The 16045-nt window shown below is 42.5% G+C and overlaps 1 protein-coding gene across 1 annotated transcript; it reads right to left on the reverse strand.

Moving 5' to 3' along the window:
* Window positions 1-802: 802 nt before the first annotated feature.
* On the reverse strand, window positions 803-15741 carry LOC117505619 (nuclear receptor-binding factor 2-like). Its single transcript, XM_034165199.1, is given in 6 exon segments — window positions 803-1543; window positions 1545-1584; window positions 1586-1869; window positions 3793-3833; window positions 12483-12567; window positions 15534-15741. Coding segments are annotated over 6 exon segments (909 nt in total). The 5' UTR covers window positions 15627-15741; the 3' UTR covers window positions 803-1177.
* Between the last annotated feature and the right edge of the window lie 304 nt (window positions 15742-16045).

The following is a 16045-nucleotide window of genomic DNA, read 5'->3' on the forward strand; positions in this document are numbered from 1 at the left end:
AACACCGCAGTATTTGGCAATAGGTGAGTGTGTCACTCTGTGTCAAGTGTCAATGTGTCGAGTGTGTGTGAGCTCATACCTCTGTGCAGTAGTAATGTACAGTGTGTAACATGCACATAAACTTTGAGCATGTTCAAAAATACTACAATGGGACCTCATCTCATGAACAGACTGCAAGTCCCCCCCCCCCCCCCCCCCCCCCCCCCCCCCCCCCACCCCACACACAGAGGAATCATGACCCTGCTCCTGCAGATCACCTGACCTGTCTTTCATGTGTATCTCCTACAGTGACAGTGGATGTGTCAGCTCTGCAGTTCGATTGGCTGAGCACACATGGGCGTAATGGAGAGACGGGCGGCACAGGGGATGATGATGATATGAATTTGCAGTCAGAACTGGATTCATCACTGCTGGTGAAAACAATTGACACAAAGTGAAAACAGTCAAATCTGCAACAACAAATTAAATAAAACTAAAGACTAGTTTGTGTGATTGTAGAGGTTCAGAAATTGTAATTTGTCACATTAATATTGATACGGTGTCGTTCATTACAGCCAAGGACAGAAAATGACAGCCAACAGTTTGTGCAGCAGCTTCTGTGAGGTCAAAGGTCAGCAACTACACATCGATGACATCTGCTGATGTTCAACACCTTGACACGTGTCCCTCTGGAACATCAGTAAACTACACACATGAAGACAGAAGAACAACTTCATCTGAATTTAACAAGACTTTCTGGGGAAAAAAAAAACAAAAAACACACTGACATTTTGACTTGAGAACTTATCTGTGGTGGAAAACAAATTCAAAATAACTTTTGTACCACCTTCAGCAGTCTGTGAGACAACAAAACATTTCAACCTGTTCATGAAATAATCTAAACACACGTTTCAGCTTCATGTCGTCATTTCAGGATGTCTGCAGAGTCCAGCAGGTACACAACGAGTCGACTGTGACTGCAGGTATTAAAAACAACAAGAACAACAAAAAAATCCTTTACCCTCTGAAGAACAGGATTCTGGAAGCTTCATCTGGTGCCTGAGTTCAGTGGGAACATCTTATTTTGGACTCTGGCTTGACTGGACACGTTCATGTGTGTGATGCTGCACCTGCACAGATATCTCCTCCGTTTGGAGGCAGTCTAGAGTCACGGCTGTGTGTGTGAGAAAGAGACAGATCACAGTTTGTCTCGGTCAAGGAGCTCCTGGAGTTCTTCTGTGTCCTCTGGGAAATCCAGGGGGGGGAGGCCGTCCAGGCACAGATCTTCCTGAGCTGGCATCTCCAGCGGGGGAAGCTGAGGGATTGCGATCTCTTTCCCCTTCCCTGTACTTTTCCGCTGCTGCCCACCTTCTGGTCCAATAGTGCCACCAGCCTGTGGAAGGACCCAGAGCTCCGACCGCTCTACAAAGTCTGCAGCCTCGGAGCGAAGCCGAGCATTTTCTGACTGGAGCCGCTCATTCTCAGCCGCCAGCCGCTGATTCTCGTCCATCAGTTGATCAACGAGGCGCCGCAGATAATCGATGGTGGTTCGCTGCTCTTCCAAGGCGGGTTTTGTCATCTTTGGTAGTCTTCGAACTGGGCATATGGAAGGACAGGTGGGCAGCCTCCGGCCTGGCGGGTCTGGAGTTGGAACAGCAAGGTGTCGTACTCTCTCTCCGTAACCGCTTCACACTTGTCAGCACCTGAGGGAGAGTCCAGCTGGAGCTGGCCCGTGCCCTGTTTGGTTTGGCTTTGGGCTCCAGAGGGCAGCTGGGTCAGGTCCCGTCGAGCCTTTGTTGCCTCATGCCGAGCTTCTCTTTTCCAGCGCTCCTGGATCAGTCTCTGCTGCTTGATGTGACTGTCCCTCTGCAGCTCCATGGACAGACGAGCCTGACAAGAGCCAACAGAACCCTCAAAGTGAGCGGACACAAGTTCACAGAGCCAAATCCAAACCAACATCACTCAACCTCAAAACTCAACAGTGGCAAAACAGAACACATCCTTTTATTTAAACAGGTGTGTTAAAATCGAAACAAATCAGACGTGTTGCATATTTAAAGCAAAGTGTTCACATACTATAAAACATGCACTGTGACTGAACCCTGTGCATGTGAAAACACAGCGAGAGGAAATGTGCACAGACTTAGTGAATCAGGTTTAATTTAACATAAAGATTACCCTATTTTCCCGAGTATTAGGTTTTTTTTTTTTTTAACTAGTTTGAGAGGTTCTGCGACTTATCGTCCTCTGCGACTTACAACCCCAATTCCAATGAAGTTGGAACATTGTGTGAAATATAAATAAAAACAGAATACGATTTGCAAATCCTCTTCAACCTATATTCAATTGAATACACCACAAACACAAGATATTTAATGTTCAAACTGATACACTTTTTTGTTTTTGTGCAAATATTTTGAAATGCAAAATGCAACACGTTTCAAAAAAGCCTGGACAGGGGCAACAAAAGACTAGGAAAGTTGATGAATGTTCAAAAGAACACCTGTTTGGAACAGTCCCAGGTGAACAGTTAATTGGAAACAGGTGAGTGTCATGATTGGGTATAAAAGGAGCATCCCTAAAAGGCTCAGCCATTCACAAGCAAAGATGGAGCGAGGATCACCACTTTGTGAACAACTGCGTGAAAAAAAATAGTCCAACAGTTAAAGAACAATCTTTCTCAACATTCAGTTGCTTGGAATGTAGGGATTCCATCATCTACAGTCCATAATATAATCAGAAGATTCAGAGAATCTGGAGAACTTTCTACACGTAAGCGGCAAGGCCGAAAACCAACATTGAATGCATGTCACCTTCGATCCCTCAGGCAGCTCTGAATTAAAAACTGACATCATTGTGTAAACCCATGCGAAGTACTCTCCAAGGCATGTACCCACCAAATATTAAGTTTCTGCAAGCAATAGGTGCGAGCTACATTGCGGCAAAGGATTTGACAGTTGTGACCACTGGTGACCTTCAAAGGTAGGTCAGGTCACTGGCCTTTGAACCAATGTGAAGTACTCCTCCAAGGCATGTATCCACCAAATATGAAGTTTCTGCGAGCAATAGGTGCCAAGCTACGTTGCGGCGAACGAATTGCGGCCGGACAGATGGACAACCCGGTGCTATATGCCCCGCCTTACAGCGCATCAAAGGAAAAAGAAAAGTTGCTAGAGGAGTGGGAATAGCTGCTAAATTGGCAACAACTTCCTCAATTTCTCTGAGGGAGACTTCCCAAGGGATCAATAAAGAAGCGCTTCTTTTTTTGGTGAAAGGGACTTTTGTCTGCAGGGGGTCCGGACGCTGTTCAAGGCCCACAGAAACGTTGGGGTTTTGATGTCCAGGGATGCATTCTGGTTGTTTTGATTACTATTTTCACATCCTGATCCCCCAATTTAGTTGTTCTGCTTACTGTGTGTTGTATTTGTGTTTGCCCATTTTCACCTTTTCTTAGTCTTTGACCAAAGTTGATATCACAACCAGTATGTTTGTTTGATAAGATTACTAACTACAAGAGCTATAATCATTTTCAGAATTTTGGCGTCCCTCATCCTAACTGACCTGATTTTGAAGGTAGAACCCTGAACAGATCCAGTAATGTTCGACTTGAGACATTACATTAAAAAAGATATTGCTTTAAATCCCACTTTAGCTAAGTTAACTAACTAAACTTGTGTGTCTCAGTCCACTTAGTCCAGAACTCCAGTAAAACTTAAGTCCAGTGTGATAAAAAAAAAATCTCTGAAGAAAGGTGAACCAACAGATGAATGAGTGGTGAATAGAAGAGTTAACTACATAACAGGAAACACTCACCTGCTCACATTCTGTCATCTTCATAGCATCTGTTAGAAGATCTGAGAATAAAATAATCACATATCATTATCTGAACTACCACAATCTGATCATTCCAACATTTAACATATGTAGGGGTGCACTGATACACTGCATAGTGCATGTTTTGCATTTTATCCCCAGTTATACAGCTTCGAGATGAAGTAGTATAGAGGAGAACTTTCTTAAAAAGAAGACCTGAAAGTTCAGCTGCAATCAGGGGCCTGTTAAGAAGCTCTAGTTCCACTATCAAGAAGCAAGAAGAAACAGACGAAGAAGAAAAAACAGAAGATGGAGAATATTTGAATGCACACATGCACATGCTGGTTTCATTTGGAACAATTACGCGAGTAAACTATTTACTCATCATGCACGTGCCAGACGGGAGCACGACGTGCGGGGTGACATGAGGGGTGGGGGTCTGGGGGGGTTACGGAAACAGTTATGTTATGGTTAGGATTAGAAACAGTAAAATTAAAAAGACCACGTCACAGAAATGTGACTCGTTTTGTGACAGGAGAATGGAAAAAAAAAAGAAAGAAAAAAGCATGAGACTGTCATACGCTGAACCAGGCCACCCTGCCATGACGTTATAGTTGGATGCATGTCTACATCACATAGGTTTGAACATTGATGGAATGAAATTGTTTCCTAATAACAAAAAAATTCATCATGTCATGGCACCTTTATAGCAATGTGTGTGCAGTCAGTAGCTCAGATTACAACCCCAATTCTAATGAAGTTGGGACGCTGTGTAAAATGTATCAACATGCGCAAAAGAGTGATTTTGGAGACAAACGGACGAACACAAGGTGTGAAGTTGGGCTCACCGGCGTCAAAATGACTGTAAAACCCTGTTTACACATAGACGGTAAGAGCTCCCGGAAGAGTTTTTGGCCATCTTAAGGATCAAACACCGTTGCTAACGTCGGCACTAGGGGGCGTGGAAGAAATAAAACCATGCAGAAATAAAACCAGCCAGAAGAAACGCAAAGGAGAATGTCCAAGAACCCACGGCTCGCTTTGAACAAGTCTGGTGGCTTTCAGGTTGTTAAAATGTATGAATACACACACACAGCCATATATTCACATCCCCAATCACATCCCCAATTCCAATGAAGCTGGGACATTGTGTAAAATGTAAATAAAAACAGAATACAATGATTTGCAAATTCTCTGCAACCTATATTCAATAGTATACTGTTGTGTGTTGGGGGGGGTGTGGCTGGACATTTTGGTGTTCTTTTCTTTTCTTTGCTCTCCAGGTGGTATGAAAACTGATTTGTCTGTGGAGAAGGTGCTGGCTGAAGAGTCCTTCACCCTCATCAACATCATGTGCAGCACCTGTGGATGGTGCTCACATGCAACCTTAAAGACTTTCAGCTGAAGCAGATAATTAGATGGCGTTCTGCATTTAAGCCATGTGTGATTCAAGCAGAATTGCCGGGAACTCGACCTTGTGATGTTCGTTTGTGAGACGCTGAGGACCGCGCCTGGGTTTGACACATCGTGCCTGTGAAGCAGGAAGGGTGAGGGACACATGCTGTCAGCACACATCAGAGGTGATTAATTGTTTGACTACTTGTTGATAGTAACTTGGTATTTTGTTAGGCAGTAGATTTGAATTGTGATGAGAATTGTGCAGCTCGCTTCTCACTGCTGTGGCGTGCGGACAAGTGATCCTCCACCTGTTGTGAGAGGCTGCTCATTTGCATAAAGCTTAAAATACAGACCTGAATGTGTTGCTGATGGTGTGTGTCTTTTGAAGGATATTGGTTGTAACTGCTGACTTACCTCACCTCTTCTATCCTTCACAGAGAGTCGGTTTGTCGTGTCCACCTGGGGGGTGTTTGGCGGTAACAGTGAGTCCAGAAGTGCCGGGCTTCGATCCTTTTGGGCGCTGGAGAGCGTGCCAGCCTTCACTCCACCAGAATGATGCTGTTTTAGTTTCTACACTTTGTTTAGCACCAGAGGGTGACTCAATAAATTGTTTTTGTTACTGGAACCGCTTTCTGGTTATTTTAGCGCTGGGTTCCGTCAGACGCAGGTCCGCTCCTCAACCCGCGTCGACACATAACAGTATACACCACAAAGACAAGATATTTAATGTTCAAATTGATAAACTTTGTTGTTTTTGTGCAAATACAGGGCTGGCATTGAGGCAATATAGCTAAGCCTAAACTTAATTTGTCGAGGGGTTTATTTAACAGACCAGTCCAAGCGAACATCACTATGGAAAGAAAAGCAAGGCAGAAAATGAAAAGGGGTTGGGTTTGCATCCACTCCGAGTTTCAAATATGTGTAAAATAATTATTATTTCAATAAATGAATGGTTATTAACTTACAACATGAGCTAAGCATTTCATTTTCAAAATGCCAAAATTCGTAACCAATTTGAATTTTGAAATTTATCGAACACTCGTCATGGATGCTTAATCCTTTCACTAAGACCTCTTCAAACTACACAGATAAAAAACATGAAATACTATTTACAGCTAGGCATGGGCCAGTATGAGATTTGGACGACATGATATCCGTGGGCAAAAATACTGCAGTTTTACGGTTTCACTGTATTATGTACAGCTTTAAAATGTGCTTTAACAACATTATGGCTATTTGCATATGAAGCGCGCGTGATTCAGGCGCACTAATTGACGCAATGTCTACCGCTACAAGCACTATACCACTGATAAATTTAGGAAAAAAAACACCAAAATGATAGTCTCTCTTTTAGACATATAGCATCTGCCCAGTGACTTACTTGCTTAGGGAGAAACGTGACTGGAATAAGGTCCGGAACTCCGGATGCTCAATACTTGGCCCAGCTTCACCAACAAAGTGCTTGGAATAGATGTATTTGTCCTTCTTGACATGTTTGTGGGAGAAATTTCGTTGACCACAAGCACGACTCAAGTCCACCGCTTGTACTTCTCAGTGGTTTCAAAGATGAGATAAAGTTTACTCCTTCCATGTAATCCTTTGCGGGTCAGAGTTTCCGGTGGCGCTGCACGGCTGGCGACCCAGGCTCATGCTGGTTTGGATGCCTTTTTTTATGCCTTTTTAACTTATTTTATGCCTTTTAACATGTTTCTGTTTTATTAGCACGCGAGTGTGCGGGATGTCAGGAACGCTTGAAGAAGCACTATCATGAATTTTGCATACAAACTTTTGTTGTCCGTCGTTTTTTGGCTGGGGGTGGCGGTATGCCAAACAATGCTCCACGGCGAAGTCATGGATCCGTTACCGCTGCGGTATTCCAAAGACGCATTGCTGGCCCTCCGTCCCCGGGAAATAACAGCACCAGCGGATTTCCTTGATGTTGTGAAAGTACAACCGATAACTGGCAGACAGCGAAAGAGAGGCAGACGAGGGGGAATACGTCAGCGTCTCCGGCGGAGAGGAACCAGACCTCCATTACCTGGCATATTGTTTGGCAACGTAAGATCATTAAAAAACAAGATCGAGGAGCTCCATATAGACGCCAAAGTTTGCTGGGAATACCGGGAAGCTGGTATGTTGGTCTTTTCTGAGACCTGGCTTCATCAAGATATTCCTGACTCTCTTGTTGAACTTGAGGGATTCTCTCTTATCCGAGGGGACAGATCCGAGTTGTCAGGAAAGAGCAGAGGGGGCGGGGTTTGCCTGTTTGTGAATGACAGCTGGTGCAGGCACTATACCGTGAGGGAGACTACGTGTACATCGGATGTAGAATTATTGTGTCTGTCACTGAGGCCTTTCTATCTCCCGAGGGAGTTTGGGAATATAACCATTTGTGTTGTTTATGTTCCACCTAGTGGGAATGCAGTAAGAGCAGCAAGCCTTATAGCTGAATGCATTCATAAACAGTTGCAACGTACACCGGTGGCCCCAGTGTTTGTCTTGGGTGATTTTAATCATTGTAAATTAGAATTATCTCTTCCTGGTTTTCAACAATATGTAAAATGCGAAACGCGTGGAAACAAAGTGTTGGATAAATGCTATGGCAGTGTGAAAAATGCTTACACTGCCAAATCAAAGCCTCCACTTTCAAATTCGGATCATAATATTGTCCAGTTGATCCCGCTTTATAAGACTGCTCTTAAAAGAAGTAAGCCACAAACAAAGACAGTGATTTTATGGGACAAAGACAATATGGAGATACTTAAAGGATCCTTTCTCTGCACTATTTGGGAAATATTTCATGAAATGGAAATAAATGAAGCCACTGAAGTAATAACAGATTACATTAAATTTTGTGTAGACAGTGTTATGAGTAAGAAAGAAGTTACAGTGTACCCAAATAATAAGCCGTATATAACTAAACAGGTGAAAGAGTGTATTAATAGGAAAAAAATAGCATTTAAGAACAAAGATAGAATGAGTGTGAAAGTGGTACAAAGAGAACTTAATACACTGCTGAAAAAGGCCAGGATATTACACAGGGAAACTATTGAGAAGAACTTTAGCGAATCAGACATTAAAAGGCTGTGGGATAACATCAAGATAATAACAAATACGAATCCAGCTAAAAAGACACTTGCAACAAATGATGATCAAGGAAAAGCAAATGAGTTAAATGATTTTTTTCTGAGGTTTGAAACACAAGATTTTTCTGATGATTGTAAGAATATTCTGGAAAATCTTCCTGTTGATCAAAATACTAGGATTGTAATCGACTCATGGAGAGTTCAATCAATCTTTAAGAAGGTGTCTACAAAAAAATCCACCGGCCCAGACGGCATCTCTGCAATGCTTATAAAAGCATGTGCAGAAGAACTGGCCCTTGCTTGGTGTCCTGTCTTCCAGCAGTCCGTAGACCTTCATACTGTACCAACCCTATGGAAAAGATCCATTATTGTTCCAATCGCCAAAAAATCGTGCTCACTTGGAAATAATGACTATAGGCCAATAGCTTTAACATCTGTTGTAAGCAAGTGCTTTGAAAAGATTATGCTATTTTTCCTTAAAACGGTTGTTAACCCTGTACTTGATCCATTCCAATTTGCTTATAGGCAGAGTAGAGGCACTGACGATGCCATTAACAGCTTAACCCACTTTTCATTTAAGCACTTGGAAGATCCTACTGCTTATGCACGGATTTTATTGGTTGATTTCAGCTCAGCCTTTAATACATTACAGCCATACCTGTTGTTGTCCAAGTTAAAGGAAATGAATGTTAACCCACTTTTAATCAGATGGTATCATTCCTTTTTAACTAATAGATTACAACAAGTTAGAGTTAATCAAGCTCTTTCGGTACTCAAATCATCAAATACAGGTGTACCACAAGGCTGTGTCAGTTCTCCTGTTCTCTTCACTCTTTATACTAATAACTGTACAAATAACTACTGCAATAACTTTGTTTTTAAATTTTCTGATGATACAGCTATTTTGAGCCTACTGCACAAGGATTGAAGTCCAACAAAGTACTTCCTTGAAGTGAAACACTTTGTGCAGTGGTGTGATGACAACCACTTGGTTTTAAATGTCAATAAAACCAAGGAAATGATTCTGGATCCAAGGACTGTTGGGGACCATACTCCTGTGGTCATACATGGTATTCCCATTGACCAGGTCAACTCATACAAGTACTTGGGGCTGCACATAGACAATACCTTCAACTGGACTGCACATGTGGACAGTTTGTGCTCCCGATTCCATCAAAGACTTCATTTCCTTCGTAGACTTCGTTTGTATGGAGTCAATCAGAAAATTATGTTGTTGTTTTACCAGGCAGTGTTAGAGAGCCTAGTTAGGTATGGCATGACTGCCTGGTACGGCAATCTTTCTGTACAATTTAAAACGAAACTTAACAGACAAATTGATGATGCAATGAAGATAATCGGAAAGAAACAATATCAGTCCCTCAATACACTCTATGAAGAGTCTGTTTTGAAAGCAGCTCAGAGGATACTGATGGATTCAGTTCATGTTCTTCATGCAGAGTACACTCTCCTTCCTTCTGGGAGAAGGTACAGAGTTCCTCGGAGTAGACTGAATAGATTTAAAAATTAATTCGTCCCCATGTCTATTAAATTGTTAAACAATAATGTTTAAAATTGGAATTATGCAATATTTATGGTGTTTCTCCTGACTCCTGTCATGTTAATTTGTTATGGATGTGGTTGTGTTTTTATCTGTATTGTTTGTTTTCTCTTTTCTTGTAAGGCACCTAGCATGAGTCCAAGACAAATTTCCCTGAGGGGACAATAAAGTGTATCGTATCGTATCGTATCTTGAATTGCTCCGAGTCAGACACAGGCCAAAGCTACGGTGCTTTGTTGCCACCGTTTCTGGCTTGAAGGGAAATTCCGCAGAAAATAAAAACGAAAAAAGCCGACTTGGTCCTCTTGGTCCTTCAGCCGTGATTCAGAGCTAGCTAACATTAGCTGCCTGTTTGTAAACACAGACAGAGGTGCGCGCCAGGGGAAGGGTGGCAGCGGCTGCCTCCGCTCTGCCTGTCAAGAATTCTCATAACCCGCTCATACCACAGGGACGATATAACGGAAAATTTTAGTGGTTTTGATACCGTGGCTTTTTGATACCGCGGTATACCGTGAAACCGGTTATCGGCCCATGTCTACTTACGGCAATCGGCTGCACTGGTCAAAATCATATCCACTAAATAATCTCTTTCTTCATTTTGATCGCTTTGTCTAACGGGTGCCTGCAAAATCTAAGAAAAGATTTTTGTTCTGATACAGATCGAGCCACATTAAAACACATTCAATGATTGGTTATCACATCGAGCTAGACCAATGAAAAATAGTGTTATTAAACAAAGAACAGGGCATATTTCGCAGCGCTAAACGTCATTCGCGGACCATAAACCAGTCACCATTTGTTTTATTATACATCTGTGTAATTAATAAAATTATCTTCATGCACGCACGTGAAAAAAAAAAAAAAAAAAAAAAAAAAAACACCGGCTGCTGCTGCACTTCCTCCCTTTCTCCCCCTCAAACTCTGTCATAATTGTGTTAAATAAACGACAAAAGGGACGTAAGTCTTGCTCACAGGCTGATTGCCAGAGACAGGACATGTCCTTGTCAAGTATAAACTCCAGACAGACATCTCCACGTCACTACATATCCACAACATGTCCTTCCATAGGGATTACATGGCAACCTGTCGCCTCCGCTGCATTATATCCGGATCCAAAAGCTGGAAATCCGGCTCAGGCCGGAAAAATACCAAGGCCTGAAATATTTGGTCATTTTGAAATCTGTCATGCAAAGCGAAAGCCATACATCAACAACATCCAGAAACGCCGCCGCCTTCTCTGGGCCGAGCTCATTTGAAATGGACAGATGCAAAGTGGAAAAGTGTGCTGTGGTCTGATGAGTCCACATTTCAAATTGTTTTTGGAAATCATAGACGTCGAGTCCTCCAGACAAAAGAGGAAAATGACCATCCAGATTGTTACCAGCACAAAGTTCAAAAGCCAGCATCTGTGATGGCACCAACAATTCTGAAAGGTCCATCCAGGTTTTGGAGCAACACATGCTGCCATCTTTTTCAAGGACGTCCCTGCTTATTTCAGTAAGACAATGCCAAGTCACATTCTGCACGTGTTACAACAGCGTGGTTTCGTAGTAAAAGAGTGCGGGTACTAGACTGGCCTGCCTACAGTCCAGACCTGTCGCCCGTTGAAAATGTGTGGTGCATTATGAAGTGTAAAATACAACAATGGAGACCCCGGACTGTTGAACAACTGAAGTCGTACATCAAGCAAGAATGGCAAAGAATTCCACCTACAAAGTTTCAACAATTAGTGTCCTCAGTTCCCAAACCCTTATTGAGTGTTGTTAGAAGGAAAGGTGATGTAACACAGTGGTAAACATACCACTGTACCAAATATTTTGAAACGTTTTGCAGGCATCAATTTCAAAATGAGCAAATATTTGCATAAAGTAAATCTTTGCATTCCCTGAACACAGGCTCACCTCAGATTGCACCATTTGCAGGTTTCCTAACAACGCTAATGCAGCCATCGTTAGTGCCATTTTACTCATCACTTTGCACATGCTTTTATATCCACCCATATAACTGCAAACACGTGGGTGTGTTAATTGTTAATCGGTGTATCTCTGATGTTCACATCACTCTGATGACTTCTTGTTTTCACACCATTAACGGTTCCCAGCATCACCTCTACGTGTCAGCAGCTGTAGAAACGTGCGTACGCCACCCAGGATTTTTGCATGACGCACTGCACAAATTCCAGGGTCATTCTACTTTTGATACATCTAAACGTTGGCATGGAGATGGACATACGCCAGTTTTGTGTGTACGCATGCTTTGTACACGAGTCCCATGCTTTTTGCTGTGGAAACAACAAAAGCGTTGCTTTGTTTACATTGTGTGACATCATTCAAGCCGCCTCTCAAGATGGTGGCCGAGCTCCTCGTTACTGACTGCTTCAGTGCTTCTTTTGTTTAATAATGTCCCCAGATTGATCTCAGATGATTTGCTGTAACAATAACTATGTCAGGTGTATGCTTCATATCTATTTGTCATTTCACAGTACGAAAGCATTGTTTTGTTGTGCTGATCAAAAACTTTGGACGTTTATGAAACATTATTGATTCACTTTCATTTACTACTGAATGCAGTATTGTTAAATTCTGCTCTCAAAGTTTCCTGGTGCCAATAACTTTGGGCAGGACAATTCATGATAAAAGAGACTTTACCAGCTGCTTTGCCATGGCAGGAGATGGCGTCTTCATACTTTCCAGCTGCCAGCGAACGCTCTGCTTTCCTGCACTGCTGATGAGCCTGAGGACAAACAGACAGAAACAGGGAAAAGAAGAGAATGTCAGGGAACACTGCCACACAGACACAGCTTTTAAGAGGGTTTATAACAGTTTGTAGAATTTTGTGGACTCCTCTTATGCACCCCTTTTTAATCAGGTCATTGAACACATGCTCGCTAACCCAATGGCATGAATTATCACACGAATGCATGTATGATCTGATGATATTTTCTTTTGATTCTCCTTCCCTTATGTACAGTCAATGTGTATTGTATCGGTTGCTATGGCAACAAGCTTGTGAACATGTTCTGTTCAATACAACATAAGAATTTTCCTGACGTTATTTTTCCCATACCTAAATCCTCAAGTCTGCCAAGGGAAAAGGCAATTTGAGGCATATCCAAGTAAGTCATGCATGAACTCTTGTACTGCAGATGACGCAGATTGAGAGATAAATGCCTGACCAATGACCTGATTTTATCAAATCAACATAAGAGGAGTCCCCAAAATTATATAAAGTAGAGATGTTGGTTTATCCACTTCTGCAAATTTCGTTAAAAAGGCTGATGGCATGGGCCACTTTGTCAAAATTGGGCAAGTTGAGTACTGTGGTGCCGCCTGGTGGCCAGCGCCATCAAGACCCCAATGTTTTTTCAGTTGCATTTGACAGAGTAGGGCTGATATTTACTGATAACATTGAAATCTAGTTGGGGTCTTGATGGCGCAGAGGGTTATGGGCCTTTTAAGAACAGCCAATTTCGCAAAATGACCAGACTTTGCGCGCCCCCTATATTCAGCGCCATCGATCCCCCAACTAAATATGTACATAAGTTGAAAGAGTTTGCCTCCCTATGTCATTTGATAGTTAAACTAGCTTGGGGACTTGATGGCACTGAATACTTGAAATATGGGAATTTAATGAAATATCAGTTTTTGCGTATTTTTGCCTTGAACTTTGATGACCTCTGGCACGGTCACTGTTTGGTTTTCGGTCGAGAAATTTTGGAAAAGTTCATTTCTTGGTAGGTTCCATCTCTCTGCCACGTTTTGTTGAAATCTGAGTCAGCTTGAATCTTAATGTAAACCTGCCTGAACTTTAAAAATATTGTCTCTTAACAAAATGTATTCACCTGGAGATCTGTCCTGACCTGCATGAACGTCTGCTCTTTGTATTCACCTGATGCTGAAACTCAAACCCAGGCTCAGTGATCAGGGACTTAAAGGCTTCTGCTGGCCTCTATGTCTGCCTTAAGTTCAACAATTTGTGCCCTAAATCATCTTTTAGCAGAACGAGACCGACCTTATTACTGTGCAGGTCCTGATAGGCCTCACAGCTTTTCAGACTGTTCACTGCCTCCCTGTCTGAAGCATACAGAAGGGTATTGCATTCACTGGATAAAAAAAATTTGACCACTGATCTCGTAATTTTCTCGTAATTATGAGATAAAGAAAGATCTCGTAATTATGAGAAAAGATCTCATAATTGACATCAGGATCTCGTAATTACGAGAAAAAAAATCTCATAATTACGAGAAAAGATCTCGTAAGTATGAGAAAAGATCAGGTGTCTAAATTGTTTTATGCATATACTTCCGTACTTCCAGTCCCTCAGTAAAGACACGAGCTGAGCTCAGCCGATGATAACACACTATAATCAAACACAAAGTGTGAATTTTTCCCCTGAAGTACTCCCAGATGAATGTCCTCCCTGGACATTCATCCGGACAGGGCGACTTCCAGCTTTCACTCACACAGCCCCACCGACCACTGAGGGACACAGCGGGGCTCACTCCCACCCTGGCACATGCCAGTCTGTGTGCCCGAGCTGTGCCTCACCTCGCTGGAGGAGTTTCATTCATCCAGGAACAGTTTAGTCGAAAATCCACACTTTGTGTGTGCTGTGGTGTGGATCACAGTGCAGTGTTGGAGGTTACAAATTGGCCGATTTTCGATTATGACTCGCGGGCATTCTCATGCTTGTCTTTACCGAGGGACTGGACGTACGGAAGCACATTGTACAGAAGCGATTACACACACACACACACACACACACACACACACACACACACACACACAAAATAGCTTGATCTCATAATTACGAGGTCTGGGCGGCTTTGCTTGAGCTGCTGCCCCCGCGACCCAACTCCGGATAAAGCGGAAGAAAATGGATGGATGGATGATGTTGTAATTACAAGATCTTTTCTCATAATTACGAGATCCTGATCTCGTAATTACGAGGAAGATCTTGTAATTACGACATCAGGATCTCGAGATCCTGATCTCGTAATGAACACTCAGTGAATGCAATACGCTTCTGTAGAAGCGAGAGCTAAGAAAGGAACTAAAAATACTACTGTATGTTATCTTACTCCACTTCTTCATGTCGTCCTCCCACCTCTGTGACAGACAGCAGGATTGTAATGTTGTCTCGTTTGACAGCTGTTGTTTAGCTGTTGTTTACGTAAGCCTCGTAGAAAGTGGATTCACGCAAACAGTTTACATGGAAACAATCGCCGGCTCCGGATCATAACCCATAACCCAAAGCCTCATGAGGGCTATGAACAAGGTGGATACTCAAGCTTCATACTCATCTTTAAAGAAGAGAAACCACGAAGCAAACAAGCGATAGCGAACGGAGATCTTAATGCAGCGTCGGACCGGAACCTAGCTGGTGAAATCTACCGCGCCCGTGATTTGGGTTGGGAAATTGGCAAATAGTAACGGAAAGTATGGCTCTAAATGTTCTAAATCATTTTTGTTCAATCATGTTCCTCAACATCTTTTTATATAAAAATACCTATATGTTTTCGTTTAACTTGTTCTGAGGACCACTGACTGTATCGTACTTTTAGTGTCATAATCTGACATGTACTGATGTGATGTGACTTGTATACTTGACACTTGAAGCGTTTTTAAGCGTTCAGATTTAAGGTGTTGATGGTATTCGTGAAGACAGCTAACGGCTAACATCGTCACACCAAAACTCACCAGATTGAGCGGACTGTCCACGACCTCCATGGAGACACCGTCTGGACTCTTTAGACTACATGAAAACCGCTTCTGTACTTCGCCGCCTGTCATCCACGCTACAAGAGAACAGTTACAACCTTCAAAATCATCAAAAATTAGACCCGAACGAACAACGCTGTGTCAACACCGCGTCATGACGTCATCGCAAGCTGCAGGTGGTTCGCAAACCAGTTTGTTTTTACCGCCCCCTACCGGACTGGAGCCTCAGACAGGTGCTGCAGAAGAAAAAGAATTAAATACCCTTTAATTCTCTCCATTAAACCAGTTTCTTTGAGGTATTCGGTTAAAAGCACAGCTCAGACCTCTGAATCTGAACGATTTAGTTCTAACAGTATCGATAGATAAATTTATTTATTTCATTTAAATCCCGCAAAACTTGGAAGAGGTCGCCACTCGCCACTCTGCCAGATGTCTTTTTTTCAAAATCTTTATTTCAACAAATACAATAACAAACAGTAAACGAACAAAAG

Source organism: Thalassophryne amazonica, unplaced genomic scaffold, assembly GCF_902500255.1.
Source record: "Thalassophryne amazonica unplaced genomic scaffold, fThaAma1.1, whole genome shotgun sequence".
Classification (NCBI taxonomy): Eukaryota; Metazoa; Chordata; class Actinopteri; order Batrachoidiformes; family Batrachoididae; genus Thalassophryne; species Thalassophryne amazonica.